General features: G+C 45.8%; 1 protein-coding gene across 3 annotated transcripts in view; it reads right to left on the reverse strand.

Annotated features, from left to right (window-relative positions):
* LOC138472865 (interferon-induced protein with tetratricopeptide repeats 5-like) overlaps window positions 1-20,502 on the reverse strand; it is a 156,030-nt gene that overhangs the window by 132,765 nt on the left and 2,763 nt on the right. The window contains exon 1 of one of the 3 annotated variants that reach the window (XM_069611253.1): window positions 9,420-9,460. The exons of the other annotated variants lie outside the window; for them this stretch is intronic. Within the exon in view, the coding sequence (XP_069467354.1) occupies window positions 9,420-9,445 (26 nt within the window). The 5' untranslated portion in view covers window positions 9,446-9,460. Of the gene's footprint in view, window positions 1-9,419; window positions 9,461-20,502 lie in introns of those variants that run through there. 3 annotated transcript variants of the gene reach the window in all.

Below are 20,502 nucleotides of genomic sequence, written 5' to 3' on the forward strand. Positions count from 1 at the left end.
CACTCATCGACCAACGAGTCCAGGAAGGGGAACCAGACATGGCACCATAATTGTCTTTTGGTGTTTTCGGCCCCTTGGTGTATTTCATGAGCAGTTTGGACGACGTCAGCCATGAGAGCGGCGGCAATGACAATGCAGCACCCTCTCAGGAGTACATTATGGTCCTTTACTGCTAGCTCAGACTGCACCCTTGGCAGGCTCTCCATTTCCACCTTGCACACCCCCGATGAGCCAAAATCGCCCGCTGGTAGTCCTTCCATTTGTTTGCGTTCGTCAGGCTAATGGCAAGGGAGGTCGTTGGATCAGCAGCCGATGCGGCCGCAACCGTGTCCAGGGACAGCGCAAGTGGGAGCGGACTGGCAGCCACATAGTCGATGTACGCCACGTCACCGCCGCGGGTGACCGAGGACCCTCCGGATGGCGGGAGAGGTAGTCCGCCGGGTTCAGGTCGCCCCCAGTCTGTGCGAGATGTTGTGGTCGTACTCCTGCAGTCGGATACCCCACCGCTCGATCCTTGGGGGCATTTTGGTGCATGGGCTGCCAAACAAAGATAACAGCGCCTGATGATCTGTGATCAAGGTGAACTTTTTGCTGACGATAAAATTGTGGAAATGCTTGCAGGCCGAAACGGCGGTCAAGCTCTCCTTCTCTGCCTGTGAGTAGACGGACTCAGGCGTGGACAGGGCCCTGCTAGTGTACGCCACTATGTGTCTCGGGTTGATGTCAGCTCCGCTCGTCTGTGCCAGGATGGCACCCAGGCCAACAGGGCTGACATCCACTGTTATTTCCGTGTGCCAGGAGGGGTCAAAATCTGCAAGGCGATGGGCCTCCTTCAGGGCCTTCTTGATGGACTCGAACGCCTGTTGGCATGCAGGGGACCACTCTAACACGGCCTCCTTCTGTAGCAGTTTCCTGAGCGGTTCGGTGATCGAGGCATAGTGGGGGATGTATCTCGCACAGTATCCGGCCATCCCTAGAAAGGACCGCACATCGGCCACTTGCTGCGGCTCTTTCAGTTTGGTAATTGTGTCGACCTTCTCTGGGCCGGGCGTCATCCCCTCTCCAGAGAATATGTGCCCAAAAAACTAACTTGAACTTACTGAACCGACACTTGTCAAAATTGAGTGTACGTCCTGCAGCCTGGACTGCTGTGCAAGTGGCAAGGAGTGCTGCGTCGTGAGCCTCTTTGGAGGCTCCGAAGATGAGAATGTCATCGCTGTAATTCAATGCCCCTGGAATAGGCCTGATGATCTGCCTCATTGCTAGGCCATAAAGACCCCATATGGAAACTAAGGCACAATAACCATATACTAAAGTGACACCTCAGACATGAGGTTCGTTTTCCAAACAAGTCTGGTTTATTTCAAAGTATTCTCAGTCGGCCGACCTGGTCTCAACGCCCCACGACGTGTGTTCCCAGACATCATAAGAAGTGAGAGAGTGAGCAGCGCTCAAGCAGCAATATATATACATTAGACATAATCTTTGTTAAGGCAATTCAATCCACCCACATACATGTCATACAGGCTAGGGTTCAGTGATTGACAATTATGACACGTTATGACAAGTCTTCATTCAGTCTAAACATGGTTATTCTAGCAAAGGCAGCAGAGACAGCTTTATGTTATGTGGAACATGGAGCTCTGGCTCCGCAAGGATATCATGTTCTTAGCAGGGAAACATTCCTTACTATGTTATCTGTGTGTCTCGGTTCGTGAGCTAAGGGTCAGATAGTTCTTGCTGCAGAAAATACCACTCTCCACGAAGGAGCACTGCTAGGAGAATATAATTCATGTTTTAACTGCCTTTCACAACATCGTTTGCAAGACAAGCCAGCACCTGGACTACTGATTAGATGCAGCTTCTGCTCGACTTCAAGGACTTAGTGAGAGAGAAAAACAATGTACTTCTGCACAGTTTGACATTCCTGTCTGTGTTAGTATTTCAGCATTCAGGCCGCACTGTGAGTGAGTTCGAAGCATATAAAACATTTTGCAAAGCGTTTTGACAGGAAGGAAAAAAGCAAATGGCCGACATTTCACAAAATGGACGCCCTCTGGTTACATTGACGATTCTAGGATTGTGATATTTGCACATGATGCGATTGGTTTCTGGCTAGCATACTATACATACTATAGGGTCGTTTCTGGTCTGACAAACCCTCCTTTTGGCCATAAGACATTAGCATCATCCATACATCGTGTCTTCATCAGACCACGTGTCCAATTCCGAACTACCCATACTGCTGTAATCGTCATCCGAAATATTAATAGCCATACATTCTTTAATTATCTCGTTTTCGTGGTGTGCACCTTCACTCAACATGCGAGGAGGTTTCCTACTAATTGCATGTACACACTCATTTGTAATTTGGGAGCAGAGGACAGGCAGGCATTGTATGCAACAACAGCAGAACATGATGATTCCAAATATCATAACCAAAATTGCAATTCATTTCCATCCCCATGATCGCAGCAGTTCCCAAAACCATGAACTTATATTCAGATTCCATCCACCTATGGGAACATGAATTTCAGAACTTAGGACATGCAATTTCTTAATTGCTTCAAGTATCGTGGGGGAGGAGTCACTTACGAATACACAGCACGCTGACCCCACAAATTTGCATACTCCTCCACGATCAGCCAAAATTATATCAAGCACCATTCTATTCTGAAGTGCAATTAATCTGATTGCTTTTTGTTCCAGTGTCATATTATAGAGTATATGTGTAGTTCCATTTATCGTTTTTTCTAACACCCTGGACAGTTTCCTTATATTCCATGAATGTATTGCTTGTCCCCAAAATGGTATAAATGATTTCGATATATCCCCTACGATCTGTCCTGCGGTATCATCTCGACGTGGCCGAGATCTGGATAGTTTTGCTATTTCGGAGTTTTTGAAAGAAATATACCAGGTAAAAGTATTCCTAAAAACCAGGTCCCTTCCCAAGTTCTAGGTAACCATGGATAGGCCTGATCTCCACAAATAAAATAAACAGAACCTCCTATATATAATGGTTTCTCTTCTTGCTCAAGTACAGCAATGTTCATGCATCTAGTGTATGATCCCACTGGATAGGAACCTTTTTTCCGCAAGCAAAATGGGACAGAACGTGGACTATGAATGATAGTATAGGAGGAGGCACAGCATTGTTGTTTCCTACCGGAGCCATTTTCTGATTTTCCTGAAATTGTGGTGCTCTTTGGTTTCTATTCTGTCCTTGTATTCCCAGACGACCTCCATTCTGTCTTCTCGGGAAAGTCCCATTTCTATTCTGTATATGTGGGCACTGTGCTCGCCAATGGCCTTCTTGTCTACAATAGGCACATTGATTAATCCCTATTGGACCACCTTGCATATTGGACGTTAATGCAAATTGGACTCTGGACGGTGCATTCCCATTACCTCTATTATTATTTGCTACTTGCTGCAACAATACAATATGTTTTCAAATTCCCTTTGTCCCTTAGTTCCTTGTCCTTTTCTGAATTTACTCTGTTCTCATACTACTGGGCCATTTGTAATACTTCACTTTGTGTTTGTGCTTGCCATGCCCTTTCAGATGTCATTATTGAACTTTGAGTTTTCGGTAGCAACCCTTGCACAAACTTATCAACAAACAATCTCTTCCCAGGTTCAGTACTTAAATCTTGACCACTAAAATCTGCAAATACTTCTTCAAATCGATTAAAATGATGTATCACTCCTTCTTTGCCCTGTAAAAAAAGCATTCAATTTATCCAAAACTATTCTTTTTTCGGGTACCAAAGTTTTCAATTTCTCTACTATTCGCGACAGCAAAGCCAACATTACTTGCGGCGGCTTCTCTCCAGCCTTTCTCTCACTATCAATTCTAGTCAAATTCTCCCATGTTTCACCTAACTTCGGCGCGTCATTTATATTTCTAACCTGTTTCCATATGTCTACAGGAAGAATCACGGGAAACAATAAATCAATGTCACTCAATGTAAAAACAGATGAATTCAAAACAGATTCAATTTCCTTATAGAATCCTGATGGGTTTTTCCTAATATCAGGGATTGTCTGCTTGATAGTATTTACCTCTTGCCTAGAAAAAGGGACATGTACAAATTGTGAAATATAATGAGCTTCTATCGTTCGCGCTGGGGTTTCTCCAACGGCAGCAACTTCTACTTTCAGGACAAACGTGGGAGGCACTTCCCTCATGGGTAATTGCAAACTAGGCGATTCTACATTTGTTCGTCTATTAAGCAACAAAGCTAAATCAAGAGAAAAAGCAGTCGTTCCTGTTTCAGGTGAAAATGCTCTTTTGTAAATTGTCATTAAATCAGCAGGACAACATATCTTATTCTTCATACATTCACTGCCCAACACTGCTTCGATCCATACCTTTATCAGTCTACATATTGGCCAACCTAATTTCAGTGCTCCTGTGTTTCGATATGCCGCTGCGTCTCCTTGCCTGCCTCCTCCTTGCACACCTTGTCACAATCACGCCGCTAGCCAGCTCACACTGTGTACCACACATCTCCACACTTGAGATCCTCTCTCACCAACTCTGCACTCCATCCTCTATAATGATCCATGGCACCATACCACTGGTTCACCACCCTACCACATCCATCACGCCCATTCATAACAACATGACTAATTCTCACATCTACCACTCCACCAATCCTTATCTTAATGCACCCGCCTTGTGGCTTCAACACTTTGCCACCAAACCCACACCTAATCAACCCTGCTCACTCCAATTTAGGAATCTTAGACTTAGATCTAGATTGCCTCACGCACCGTGCGCCCATCGTAACAAACACCAACACCACACTACCAACCCACTCCCATCTACACAGGTTCAACCTGACCACCCTCTGGCCCTTCCTAACAAAGAAGTAAAGGGAGCCCTCATCAATGCTAGATCCCTTCCGGCCCACGCTCTTGATATTGCAGACCTCATCACGTCCCAAAACCTTGACTTCATTGCCATCACGGAAACTTGGTTACATGCTGCTTCAGGCCTGCTTTTGGCCCTAGCTTTCCCAGATGGATACTCCATCATCAGAAATGACCGTCACTCCAACCTCTCCAAAGGTGGTGGCGTCGCATTTATACACAGAGACAACCTTAACATGAGACTCATTCCCAACACTCAACTCAGCTCTGCCGAATCTCTATCAGTCAAACTCTCCCTATCACCTACTAACACTGCATCACTGCACCTCATCTACAGACCTCCAGGACCTCTCACCTCCTTCTCTGAGGATATTATATCCATCCTTAATGACAACACCAAACCTAACTCCCCAGTCTTACTACTGGGCAACCTTAATCTTGGCCTATCTGACCCCAAGGATCTCCAGGCCGATGAGGTTGCTAGTAACATTTCTAATTTAGGCTTTTCGCATCGCATTCTCGAACCCACTCATAACAAGGGCAGAACGCTTGATTGGATTGCTGACAAACTGCAACACGTCGGTAAGCTCCAACTCTGCCTGTGCTTGGTCTGACCACCATATCATCATCTTTAACATGACAGCTAACAACCCACGACCTAAACCTAACTTGGCACCCCCTATTCCCACAAGAAACAAAAAGGACATCACCAGGGACAAATTACTCCCTCTCATCCTGCCGATACTCAACAAATGTGCCTCACAGCACAACGACCCTACAGTCCTATTGGACACCTTTAATCAAACCCTACTCAAAGCCATCCACACCATAGCATCCCTCAAATTACGGCAATCTAAACAAAGAGCTCACCTGAACTCATGCTTTACCCCACAACTGAGAGCACTAGGCAAAGAAAAACGCAATGCCGAAGCTCTCTGGAAAAGTCTCCCATGCGAGACCAATAAAGACAACCTCTTCATAGCATCCCTTAATTACAAGGAAGCGATTGTACAAGCTAAAAAAGAGACATACAACCTACGCATCTCGCAAGCAGAATCCAACACAAAGGAGCTATTCAAATCCTAAAGAATTAGAATCCCCTTCACCCATCCCTGACACCTGCAGCAAAGACAGCACGTGGTGCAACAATATTCAAAAAGCCCTCCTGACTAAAATAACCACTTTACAGTCTAAAATCAATGCTAAACAAAACTACCTACTAACCACCTCCCAAACTAAACACCCGGCATTTAAGATTGCCACCCCTTCTTTTACTTTCGTACCTCTCACCATCCTTGAGGTAGAAAACATCATTAGCAAGTTAAAACCATCCAACTGTTAGGGCGATTCCTGCCCTGCCCCCATCATTAAGGAATTCGCGCATGATCTTGCCCCTTTTATCACCTCCTTTATTAATTCCTCATTTCATTCGGGCATCGTCCCTGATAATCTCAAGGACTCGTGGGTCATCCCTTTGTTGAAAAAACCCACCCTTGACCCCTGCACACCCTCTAATTATAGACCCTCACTACGGTCCCGTTTCTTCTAAAAATACTAGACAGAGCAGCTTATTTACAGATCCAGAAGTACTTAGAAACCAACAATTTAATTGGTACTAGACAATCTGGATTTAGACCTAAGCATGGGACAGAAACAGCCCTATTAGATCTCAAAACTCAAATTGAGGATTTAAAAGACAATGGCAAACTGGCCCTGCTACTACTTCTTGACCTCTCGGGAGCTTTTGATTTTGTCAATCAGCAAATCCTCTGCCGCCATTTGAAATCAGCTGCCCACTTCTCAGAAAAAGCCACTAACTGGATCAGTTCCTTCCTGGACAACAGACACATGAGATTATTTTCACCTACCTCATCCGCAGATCCAACCCTGGTGCCGTGTGGAGTGCCACAAGGTTCTTGTGTTTCACCTACACTCTACAATGTATTCACCAAACCATTGTTTGATGTACTTGATTATCTGGGTGTCACCTACACCAACTACGCTGATGACACCCAGATACTCATTCCCATCACTGGTGACTACATGGCCGATTCCAAAGCCTTGAATGACATCTATCAAGTCATCCAAGCGTGGATGGCCCAACATGAGCTCTGTCTCAACGATGACAAGACAGAGCTTCTCATCCTGGGTACCCAACAGAGACTGAACAAACTTGACCCATCTTTCAAGACCTTCAATATTGATGGCAACTCCATCAAACTGTCTAATGGCACCAAAACTCTAGGAATCTATCTCGATTCTACGCTCTCCCTCAATAGACAAACTAATGCGGTTGTCGCTGCCTCTGCTTATACATGCAAGCTCATTACAGCCTGCTGCCCTTTCCTCTCAACACAGAATTGCATTACTCTGGCCAGGACACTGGTTATGTCTAAACTTGATTACTGTAATGCACTTTATCAAGGGACTAACCAACGCAACCTCAACAAACTCCAGGTCACTCAAAATAATGCTATTAGAGCAGCCCTCAACATCCCCAGATCTGCACACATTTCTGAAACAAGGAAGAGTCTACACTGGCTTTCAGTTGCCCAAAGGATATCACTGAAATCCCTTGCACTCACACACAAATGTGTAAACAATCAGGCCCCCATCTACCTAGCCTCTCGATTCTCTCAGTACGCACCTACCCGGTCACTCAGATCAGCCCAAGCACATTGTCTGACCATCCCCAGATACAAACTTCAGAAAGCCGGGGGTGTAAGTTTCCCAGTTCTAGCTTCTAAACTATGGAACTCACTTCCACTCACCATCAGATCCTTATCTTCTCCAACTTTATTCAAACAAAAAGCCAAGCTATGGCTATCCTCCACACTTGACTAACTGCCATTTAACCATCTACTTTACATCTGTCTTCTTACTCCTGACAACAACCACCTGTTTATTGCACTGCCATGTACCTTATTTATCCTGCTCATTTTGTACCTCGACCTTGGCACTACAGTCATGTATACTGCCTGAATTCTAATGTAACTGTAACCATTGCCCTATGTGTACCTTGTTGTTCTAAGATAGCGCCCGGATGCCTTCGGGCCTGGAGCGCTATATAAATAAATAAAATACAAATACAAATTCATCCTGTAAGTATTCTACCATAACTTGTAATACCTTTCTCTGCATTTCTGGTGTATACTGACTAAACTTATAATGCACTTCAATTGGGGAAATGGAAACATCTGTAATACATCTAAGCGCATCTCGCCTACAAATTCGCATCTCTTCACTAACAGGTTTCAACGGCGGAAAAAACCGTTGCTGGACATACGACATATGCGGTTTATCTTTTTTCATTAATTCTTTATGCAATCGATCAAGTTCTCGCTTAAACACAAATATTCGGCCTACATGTTCTCGTACTTTCGTTGCATTATCTCGCAAATCCGAAAGGACAACCAAATTACGCAATTCTTGGGGTACCACTGTGTCGGTCAAATCACTCCATATTTTCACAAGATAATTCCCCATGCATTCTAATAATACCTGCTATTCACCAAGGCTTCTATGATCAGATATGGAACTTTGTACAGCCACTTCATCATCACCAGCAACATACGTTTCTGCCCATTCTTTCAGTTCTTCTTTCCTTCTTCTGCTAATCGTACTACGAGTCTGTCTAATACTTCCTTGCGCAGGCCCCATCTCTATTGAACTGCCTGCTAAAGCAGCTAACTCATGCTCTGGAGGCGGCGGAGTAAATGATGTCACGAGCACAGGGGGGGAGGAACTGCTTACTGCTGGTGCAGATGGAATAACTGGAATGGGAGGTACATAAGGAGGAGGTGCAACTGGGTCAGTACTTCGATGTTCATTTCTTCGCTCATTCAATATTTTGTTTATTAGTTTGTCTGATGTATGCAAATCTTGCGATGGATATATTTTCTGTACATCTAATTGGAAAGCCCTATCCATGTTCCTAATGGCTTCTGTCTGCTGATACTGATCATGCTCCAGCGCTTTCTCTACATTCGTTTTATGTCTGCGCGCGTGTTTCTCCCTACTTCTCAAACGAAGATTAGCTTCCTTCCTCCAGTCTCTTACAACGTCGAACACTGCTGGTCGGGCCTTTTTGCGTAGCAATACTGATTCTAGGTGTTCTATACATGCTAATTCAAAACTCCCATTATTAGGCCACTGAAGGTCTGATACATGTCTGGTCTGCCTATGCCAAATCACCTTAAATACTATTGTCCCTATACCAAACTTGATATACATTTCATGTGCCGGCGACCCTTCGGGTGGCGCGACCAGTTTCCAAAGATTGTCTACCGCAGTGAAAAGATCTCACTAAACAGGAAGACAATTTCCCAGGCATGGTTAATTCTTACCCTTTTATTAACCTGGGCGTTTGATCTTGCAAGAGCAACACTCAACCAATATCACGATGTTTAAGAATCGTGGCACGAATCACCTGATCAACCAATTTGTCACTCAGGACGCAATTCGTCAGTATACAGACGCAACCAAGAATCATTGTGACTGCGTGTCTGGCTCAATCTGCCTCGTTCCAGGACCCTCACCTTGATGCTCTCTGGGCGCTGCTCATCGATCAGGGATCGGCTGTGTACAGATCTGCGGAGTTTCTCATCACTTCTACAGGGGCGCCCCGAACACCTTCCGATCCCGGCTCGACGGCTTTGTCCTCGACTCATTTTTGCCTTCTTCGAGGTTTGTTTTCAAACAAGTCTGGTTTATTTCAAAGTATTCTCAGTTGGCCGACCGGGTCTCAACGCCCCACGACGTGTGTTCTCAGACCTCGTGAGATGTGGGAGAGCGAGCGAGCAGCGCTCAAGCAGCAATATATATTCATTAGACATAATCTTTGTTAAGGCAATTCGATCCGCCCACATACATGTCATACAGGCTAGGTTTCAGTGATTCACAATTATGACAATTATGACACGTTATGACAAGTCTTCATTCAGTCTAAAGATGGTTATTCTAGCAAAGGCAGCAGAAACAGCTTTCTGTTATGGGAACATGGAGCTCTGGCTCGGCAAGGATATCATGTTCTTAGCAGGGAAACATTCCTTACTACGTTATCTGTGTGTCTCGGTTCGTGAGGTAAGGGTCAGATAGTTCTCGCTGAAGAAAATACCACTCTCCACGAAGGAGCACCGCTAGGAGAATATAATTCATGTTTTAACTGCCTTTTACAACAGCGTTTGCAAGACAAGCCGGCACCTGGATTACTGATTAGATGCGGCTTCTGCTCAACTTCAAACACTTAGTGAGAGAGAAAAACAATGTATTTCTGCACAGTTTGAAATTCCTGTCTGTGTTAGTATTTCAGCATTCAGGCCGTGGCCTCGCACTCTGTGTGAGTTCGAAGCATATAATACATTTTGGAAAGCGTTTTGACAGGATGGAAAAAAGCAAATGGCCGACATTTCACAAAATGGACGCCCTCTGGTTACATTGACGATTCTAGGATTGCGATGTTTGTCACATGATGCAATTGGTTTCTGGCCAACAACTATACATACTATAGGGTCGTTTCTGGTCTAGCATCATGGCCTCTTGAAAAATCTCTACAGCTGAGAAGATTCCAAAATGTAACCTCTGATATCGGAACAGTCCTTCATGGGTGGTGAATGTTATCACTCTTGAGCTCCAGTTGATGGTACCCCTGTATCAAATCAAGTTTGGAGAACATTTGTGCATTGTTAAGTTGCACGATCATGTCCTCATGCAAGGGCCCGGGTGTCTCTCCCTCTGGAAAGCGGTATTCGCCATCCTCATGTCGACACACAGGCGCAGCCTCCCTCCCTCTTTTGGCATGATGACCAGGGGTGAGACCCACGGCGTGGGCCCCGTGGCGGGCTCTATGATGCTGTCGGAAAGTAGCTGGTCGAGCTCTCTGGAGACAGCCTCTTAAAGATGGAACCCAACACTCCTGGGGTGTTGTGGGACCAGTCTCACAGATGGGTCTATGTGGAGCCTGATCGGTGGTCTTTTTAGTCTTCCCAAACCCGTACCCAGTTGAGGGAATTTCTCTATTATGCCACATTTGGTGATGAGGCCTTGGGTATCACCGGTTGTGATGGCTCAAACAGTGCCCCGGCACCTCTGATTCACTTCAGGCATGAGGCTGTGTAGTAGCTGAGGAGGCATCGTCCTTTTGTGGGACATCGGATGACGTGTATGGTTGTGTCAGTCTGTCGTCCTCTGAGGAGGAGCCGGCGCTTGAAATGGTCAACGGTCTGCAGGGGTTTTGGGTGCGCCCCACTGAAAGATTCTGGAGTGGATCATTTCCAGCACTGGTTCATCAGGGATTCTCAGGTACTTTTGCTCCCCCATGATGTTCACGGTGGCGCAAGAGTCTACCAGAAAGTGAAAAAGGCAGTTGCCCATCTTGACTAGGAACCGCAGAGCTTCCTTTGCCTCCTCGCTGTCCTGGATAAGGTTGACATATTCATCCTGTGCTCCCAGGTCGTAATATGAGGTGCCTGGGTTGGGCATGGCCGTGTACTGACTTTCTTCCGCTGGGGGGGTTCGTCGTACTCGTCTGCCAAGTGAGACGGCTGTTCGTGGTACCCATAGGCTTGTGGATAGTCTGGATAGTGGTATTCATCAACGGCACGGACATATAGCCGTTGATTGGGCTGGTAGAACCTCTGTTGAAAATATTGAGGTTGTGGTGGTCGTTTCAGCATCCTAGTAGGCACCTGGGGACTCAGGATAGGAAACAGCCTCCCTTCCCTGCAGACAGATGGGAAGTGGCCCTCTCTCCCACAGTTGGCACATCTTTGTGACAGCGCAGGATAGGAGCCTGAGTGGGGGAACGCGATGCCGCATCGGTAGCACTGTCTCTGTTGTCTGGGTGGTTGCATGTTGGGTTGCCTCTAAGGAGTGACTCCCCTCTCTCCCTACCGTTGGACTGGCTGTTGAGCTGCAGCAATGCGTTCAGTCGTGTCGTGCTTTAGTGCTGGTGCGTCAGCCATTGAAGCAGCCTGGGCATCTATGCTTTTGTTAGGCAGAATTATATGCAGTACCCTTTGGGAACACCACACACAATTAACACTACAAGTGGCAGTACAAATTCACCTTTGGTACAAGCCTGTACCACACAGTTAAAGTGGTAGCGATGGCTGAGCACCCAGACTTATCTCAAGAGTAAGTGAGCAGCATCTAATAGTTACACAAAGGACAGCAATTACTATGATTCAGGCAAACACTGACTCAGGGTTTTCAAGTAAAAGAATATACATTTATTTCACTCTTCAGTTGTATAACATTTCAATATACTAAGCAGTTTAAAAATCACATTCTTAATACACCACACCACTTCCCTTAAATTCCAGACAAGTTAAGCTCACAAAATGAAGTGGGAGCAAAATGGCACTCCAGCAATTTAAAAGGGAGGGAAAGACAGAAGTTAACAGAAATTGAATCACACCAACAGGTAAGTACTCAGGGCAATCGAACAAGAGAGACTACAATGATAAAATTAGATAGAAAAAGGCTTAGGGCCAAAGACAATGGTTCAAAAGTCTTTTGCTCAAGATAATACAATTCAGTGTAGTTCGCAGTAAAGTTTGTGGCACGGTTTCTGGACAAGGTTGGTTGGTAGAAAAGTTAGTTCAAAGAGAAGGACAAGCCCTCGGATTGGAGAAAGATTTCAAACACTTTCACCGCGGCTGAACGAAACAAACAACCAGATTTGCACAGTACCTTAAAACAGAGAGGGAGCTGTAGCTGAGGCAAAAGTTCCTGGTAGTTCCTGCAGGCTCACGGTTCCTGAAGCGACTGTCAGACTGATCAGAAGTAGGAAGACTGGAGGGTCCTGCACTACCCAGGGAAGAAACCAGCAGCAAAGCAAAGCAATGAATAAAAGGTGCGCTCCTTAAAACCCAAGCAGGGTCCGACCTTCCTGGCTACCGGCCCACTGTTGCTCTGTACAGCGAATTCGACCAGATGAGGGGTCCTGGCTTGCAGTTTGGGTGAACTGGTTGGTCCCACCAGCTCAAGGGAAGAAGTTTCCTGGAGGATCTTCTCTGTCGTCGGATTCTGAAGATTCACTGTGCAGTTTAGTCATGGTAGGGGTCCTCTTCCGTCAGTTCCCCGTAGGTTCTTTCGTTCCAGTGGCGACTCTGCTCTTCCAGTCCCAGAGACCTGCTTTTTTACCAGTTTTCCCCCATTCATACAGCCTGGCTGTCAATCACAGAGCAGGGTGACTGTCCTGGCAAGGACAGTCGCGCAGCCAATTGAACAGGAGTGCAACTTGGGTTACCAAGGGAACCCATGGCAGGGGTCCTAAAACCCCTCCCTCACATCCTGCCTACCGAGACTCTCAGGCGCCTAAAGGAGGGCTTCTGTGTGGAAGCCCGCGAAAAGGCGATGAACAAAGGGACCAAACCTGGTTTGGCGCGCAGAGTAAAACATGAGTAAGAAATGTACAAAAAGAAATGGTGAATAAACCCAGCCCGAACCGTAATAAAATATATATGGTCAAGCGGGTTTATGTTTGAGGCTAATATAATACCCTAAAACATTACCATGGTTATTTATGATAACTGTGGTATAAAAAATAGGGTAGATACCACTGCCACCAGCCAAGTCTTAGTGTAAAGGGAGCGAAGGGATAGGAATTAACCCTTTCCAATACTCCACGGAAGATGGGGCGTACTGGGTCTGTGGTAAAAGTGGCTAAATAAAGTTAATGGCAACTTTACCTGTTCTGAGGGACAGTAGTCAACCCCAGAAAATGGAGTCGGTGGGAAGTCTAAAAGACAACCCTGTGTTACTGCACCGAAGGTGCTGTGTAACACACATGGAAGAATATGGTGCCATGGAGTAGGTGAGGCTCCAGTGCCCAAGATCACACAAAAAGTAGAAATACACATAGCAAAACACATTGTAAGAGTGGGAAAAAGGCTCACACTCTTACCTGGTGAGAAAAATTAATCCTAGAAATCCAGCAAAGCTGCTGAGGGACTCAGTAGGTAAGGGAAATCAACCATTTATGAGAATTCTCCCTAACAGCTTTCTAAGATTCTTGCAAGTTCACTGACTTCTGGGATCGTGACGGGCTTTTTCAGTAGTTGTTTCTTAAGCGTGGTTGATAGGCAGCCCTCAATGATGCGCAGGCGTATAGCCTCGTCCAGTGAAAAAGCATCAAACTGGCAGTGAGCCCCTTTGACCCTCAGGCGGGTAATCTACTCGTCAACAGTCTCCTGTGGCTTCTGCGTGCATTGATTGAATAGGTATCTCTGTTGAGCTCAATAATAAGTAGCCTGTCGAGTGCGGCGATCAGGGAGGCGAAATCAGGTTGGTCGGCCGTTGGGATGGTTTCGACAATAGTTTTCACCTCCCCCCTACCAGATTAAGAAAGACGTCATGTAGGTGAGGTGAGTCGCCTTCCCCGACCCTCTGAAGAAGTGGTAGAAGTTCTCCATCCATTCGGTCCACCGAGGATCCTTGTTTGCTTGTGGCGTTGCAGAAAATGGAAGGGGCATGTGTAGCTGTACGGATTTCATGCTGCGGGGGGTGGTGAGGCTGGTTTGCCCATGTTGGCAGTAGGTGCCCTTTACGATGATCGTGAGGTAGGCGATGGCCCACCTACTCACTAGCTGTGGGTCCGGCGGTTAGCAAATATCCCAGGGCACCGCTCTGACATGGCACACAGGAGAAGCCAGAACCAAGAAGAAAGGGATCCAGAAGTATACTGAGGGCGTGTCCAGTAGGCCCACAGGGTGTCTATGGGCATGTGCAGTGATGTGAGGCAAATAAGGAGGAGTAAAGTCTGGAGGGCACAGCTGCTCACCGTCTGTTTGCTCCTCTCCAGCAGGAGTGTAGATGGTCCGGTTTCGTTGCTGCAGGCAGGCATTGTGGGGGGCACCGCCCGATACCAACCGCGAGCGCGCTCCTGCACCATGGCGCAATCGTCGGCCCACAGGGCCGCTGCAATTTCGGCGCTGGTTGTCGCCCTCCAGCAGGTCCTCTCAGGGTGATGGGTGGGGTGGACTGCACCCAGAGCAGGATCTCGTGTGGGCCGGGGCCCGTCACCAGAAGGATGTGATGCAGCGGGTCTCGCCGTCACTGGTGCGCCAGGCAGCTCTGTTGCGAAGGAGGAAGCGGCCCGGTGGGATCACCGGCCGCATGTATTGGAGGACGCGTGGTGGATTCACCCGCAGAAGGACTCCGGCTCGCAAGGAGAAAGCCTCATAGCCAGATGTAGCCCGGACTGGGCTTGGATATACACAGGATGGACGCAGAGCCGGAGGGATAAGAAAACACAACTATCTTTATTTAACTGCAACAGGAACTTGCATCCTCACGCCAACACTCCTCCCTCCAGTCCTTTGTCGTCGGACACACCCCTCTCCCCAACAGGCGTGCGCCTTAAAGGTACAGGGGGCTATAACAGCTAGGAGTCCCAGAAAGCAAGATACAAAAACAGGATTTGTTAAGAAACTCCTGAATGGAATGGGGCGTGTTTTCACTCTTTCCTAAATAAATGATGTTTGTTATTTTGGAAACTTGTGACTGTCTGCATTTTCAAGGCCTTTATATTGCCTTGTGGTATATGACATGATCTCAAAATAAGGAGGTGCAATGAAGTTTCAAAAGAGAACAATACCTGGTCAATTTGCAGACAATTTTAGTAGCACACCAAGCAAGCTAAATTGTTATGTGATACTAAAATAACAGCTGGCATGAGTTAATCGAGGTTCCTCACAGATAAATGCAGCACGTACATTAATCCACCGAGCTACAGTACAGATTTCGCTTTGATGTCTATAAATTATAGTGTATCATGCTGTATATTCAAAAACAGCATTTTCCTAATTAAAGTGCATGTCTAAATTTGTCCGTGTTCTCATATGTACAATATTACAATGCGTTTCCATACGTGTACTTGTATTTTCATACCTGTATAACTGTTTGTACTCACCATTAATAGTATTAGCACTAAGTAACATATGGCCACTGTTTCACTATGTTCCCCCTCTCTACATCCACGCCCCATTTCTACTTCAACGATATATCAAACGCCAAAACTGTTGGCTTTGTCATTGCTTGTCATTTTATATAGGCTATTATCAGTTGATCGTGGTCCTAGCACCATGCACCAAACAGACAAGAGAAAGCTGAACATCGTGGCAGCTTTATTTGTTTTGTTTGTTTGTTTTGTTTATTTATTTATAGCGTGCGCCAGACCCGAAGGTATCCGGGCGTGTGTGCAAGAATGCTTCAAGTTTACAGGTTACAGTTACACATTTCAAAAGTGGTTAATAGATACATTGGTGACGGGGAAAAAAGATGACACTACGGTTTGTACACAGGGTAATATACAGTTTGAGCACATAGTAAAATACAGAATTATATACACAAGTAATTGTACAGATAAATGAATCTTATTAGAACAGTTCAAACGAATGTATACGGTTTGTCCGTGGCACAATTGTTTGCGGCCGAATTGACCATGGTCAATTCGGCTGCAAAGCCAAATTTTGCCGTGGCCAATTCCGCCAACACTCAAACCCCCCACTGACCCCCATACACACTCACCCCCACCCCCTACTTACCTTTTCGCCATCTGCTTTGTTTCTTTTTATTTTTTTTGTCCCCGCCTCCAGATCTCCGGAAGTGAGGGACATCCCCGCTACCCTCAAAGGCCTTAACTACCAAACATGGCTAGCGGGGGACACCCCCGTTACCCATGTTTGGTAGTGATTACCCAAATTGGTTGTACCGTTCAAACACAAAATGTACAGAACATAGTAGTACAACAATTACAGAGCACATGATAACAATTAGAAACTGAAGGATATGGACGGGCAATGTTGAACAATGTGAGTGTGTAACATAAACCTTGCTTCTGGATTTTTCATTTGTGGTTTACTGAACTTCTAGAGAGGGAATATACTGGCCTTGGTTGGATTTCACACCAGGGAGTACAGCCTGCTTGTGAAAAGTTCTAGTTTTGGCTATTGGGTGGAGCTGTAAGTGCTGCCTATTAGCTAACACTATTGGCTTGGGAAGTGACGATAGAAGAAATATGTGATGTGAGGAGGGATACACAGCCTGTGGGTGCTGTTTGGTCCATCTTACCCTCCCACTGACTGCCCGTCGCCATGCTGGTTCATTTAGACATTCCCGCCGACTTCTGCCACACACCTCCCAAAACACCCCACCTCTGGATCTTTTTAAACTAGCTGTAAGCTTTTAAGGGTATGCCAATCCAAGCAGTCTACTGAAAGCTAATAGCTTAATCAAAGCTGAAAACCAGGTTCTGGTGTAAAAAAATTGTCTTCCCCGACTGCGTCTTCAGTCACTTACTTATTGAGCAATGTGTCCTTGCATCTGTCTTGTACTGATTTTCTGTTAAAAACAATCATTGGGAAAAATGGTATTTTTAGCTCTATTATAGGCAGTAGATAGGTTGCCATTCATGCCATAATATGTCCAGGTACTAACACCACTGACCAACGGTTGGCATCTTATTCCCAGGGAGCATTTTTAAGACACTGCCTGGAAAATGCCTATCGCATATCTGCACAAAAGCCAGAACTGTTGTCTTTGCCAACACTTGTTTATATAATGCAACCGTTCATGAACCTGATGCACGGCTTGTGCAGGTCCAATGAGGTTCTTGCAATATTGTGTGACCCCATATGACTGGAGTGGGTGTAGAAAAGGGTCTGTGGTCTGCCGCATTTGATAAGAGAATCAGGGGGCACCGTCCAATACCAGTGTTACTCCCTTCACTACAGAAGGAGAAAGGTTATAGCGGGTGAAGTGTCCCTCATGATAGTAAAATATATTGAAAAAAGGATTACCGTGAATCAAATTAATTAGAAATGTTTGAGTGAGAAAAATAACTTTCGGTTTTCACTCTGCTGAACATTTCTGATAACCTGCTTCCTCCCTCCCCCTTACTTACCGGTGGCCAGCACACCTTGAATACCGTTCATACACACTGTGTGCACGTTTTGTTGAGAGGGATAAAACAAATCCTGTCAATGAGCATTGTCATATTTTGTTTGTGAATCTGGTAACCTGGAAACCTGTACTCTGTATGGACATACCATTCACTGTAGTTTGTTAGGGCAGTTTTAATGCTTTTCGTCTCTGTCATCAAAAGAACATGGGTTACCATCTTGTTTGCTAACCCTGCCTACTGGGTGATGCCCAATACCCAGGAGCTGGTTTTAGCTCTTGCTCATCAAATTTTAATTTCACACCACATCAAAATTAGATCAATGTGGGTGATGCGCCAACCCAGAAACTTCTAAAATAGAGTGTTGTGTGACACTTATGCCAGTCTAGCTCACTTTTGCCGAAAGACAACTTAGCCGAATTCGGTTTTGCCACATTTGTTTGGCACATTTTTTTACCACAAACAGATATATGGTAAACTGGAGTAAAGTATAATGGGGATGAGGGTGGGTGGTGTAAGAGAGGGTGCAGGGGGTCTCCCCCCGCTGTTATTGTTAAATAAAATAGGCAAATTCGCCAAAGGAATTCTGCGAAGTTGCCATTCGGACAATAAATGTGGCAAACCTTCATAGAATCCTTAGGCCAGGTTGGTATCACTATCTCGCCTCACAGATGAGAGAGGAAGGTGTGCAATATTGGGCTAACTTCTGCACAAAGCCAATTAAAGAAACTAATGTTCACCAGGCGCTCCAGGTCAGTTAAGTTAATGGGGAGAGAGAGAAAAATTCAATACAGCTTTACTGCTTACAGCTTCGGAAGTAGTTTCACTGTGAGTGCACACGAAAGCGACTTAAATCTATTTTATAATCGGCACAGTAGCTCAAACTTGTAACAGTCAGCCCAACGGTGGACTTCATACATTTCTAAATAAATATGATCTGCGGTGCCCCACTAAATTCTACTCCACGATTAGCTTGGGTTTGAGCTTTCAAGGGCCTCTTTTACACCGCCATCCCATTTCTGAAAAGTACAAAGGAAGGTAAATGCATCCCACTCAAGATTTAATTTTAGAGTGCTGTTTTCTGTAATTGTTGAGCATCTTTGTGTACTCTAAAGGCAGAGAAACCTTACCGTTGATTGTCTTTTCATACAGAACACCTGTACACATGCTCTGTAATTGACTTATTTCATGCAGTAATAGTTGTATTGTAGTATATTAAGCAAATGTTTCTTCACACGAACAGAATTGTGTTTATATGGAACTGTAAGTGACTGCACACAGAAATGTACAACACCTCAACACATGCTAGGTGTTGTGAATGCAGTTCATATCTATGTACATGTCATGATTTCACATGGGATCGGCTGGGCTTATATACCCTGAAAATTGGGAAATATTATTGGAAACATTCATTGAAAACAAAGAAAATATTATATAATTATAGATGGGTTGCTCTCTCAATTGTGGGATATATTCTCCCCTGAATGGTTCCAAGTGACATCGAGAACGACGGCAGACAATGATTCAGAGTTGACAACAGCCCATCTGTAACTTCATGTTGTGTAGTCCCACCCCCACATTCCTTTTCCACCAAATGCATCATCCGCATGGACCAGCATTGGGGGAGGTGGAGAGGAGAAGCCGCAGGGGACTTCTTCAACACAAAGCTTCCTCCCCCCCTTTAAAAAGGAAAGACACAATCCTTGTCATCCTCCTTCACCTCACTTGTGTGCTTCCCTCCTCATTCCTGAACAGGAAAAACTATGTAGGCTCCCTGCTCATAACAAAGCATCAAATCCTGGGCCTTATTCCCCCCTTCCAAGGGCTGGAACAGGGGGTAATGGCCCGGTGGCTGCGTTATCCGTCCTCGCTTCGGTCGGGCCGATAACTTGGGCTGCCGGGCCGTTACCCACGTTCCAGCCCTTGGAACGGGCGTTTAACGCTATATTAGTATCAGGTTTACAGCTCCAATTAAGTCATTGGGCCTCATTACAAGTTTGGAGGTAGCCATGCCGTTTTTAGCGGCATGGCTACCTCCAAACTCGGGCCCGGGTCCCGCAAAAGGGGACTTACCGGGCCATTCTGACCTTGGAGGGCCCGGTAATTCCCTTTTGCGGGACCCGGTACATCCCCATTCCCAGGGAGGATGCTAACAACGGGCCCGTTGTTACCATCCTGGTCTGCTAGCGGGTCCCGCTCTGCACGTCTGGTCTGGCCAGGTGTGCAAAGCGGGACCCTCTGCAGACCTCGTAATGTGGCGGCCCGGAATGAACGGTGCCGGTCCCTTAACGGCCCCGTTCATTCTGCGGCCGCCAGCCTCGTAATGAGGCTCATTAACTCACAGAAGACTGCAGTGAAAAAACACTAGCAGGCACTTCAGAGCACCAAGTTTGATTATAGGGCTTGAAAAAACTAGCTAGAGGTCTGAGGAGAATGTGTTTTGGGCGGGAGGGGCAGGAAGTGGGTGGGTAAATAACCAAACAACACCTACAAACTTTGTGTACCGCCTCCTATGCCAATTCTCCCTAGCTTTACTCTGGTGCAATAGTTTCAGCATATATAGCCAAAAGTAAAACTCTCTACACATACCATCATACTTTATGTTAGGCAATATTGTATGCAGCACCAGCCTTGACCTTGTGACAATAGTTAACCCAACGTTTGATATAAGCATGTACTACACACGTTGGTAGCGTAACTGAGAAGGCAGGCACATC

This window comes from Ambystoma mexicanum, chromosome 8 (assembly GCF_040938575.1).
Source record: "Ambystoma mexicanum isolate Mex_15411 chromosome 8, UKY_AmexF1_1, whole genome shotgun sequence".
Lineage (NCBI taxonomy): Eukaryota > Metazoa > Chordata > Amphibia > Caudata > Ambystomatidae > Ambystoma > Ambystoma mexicanum.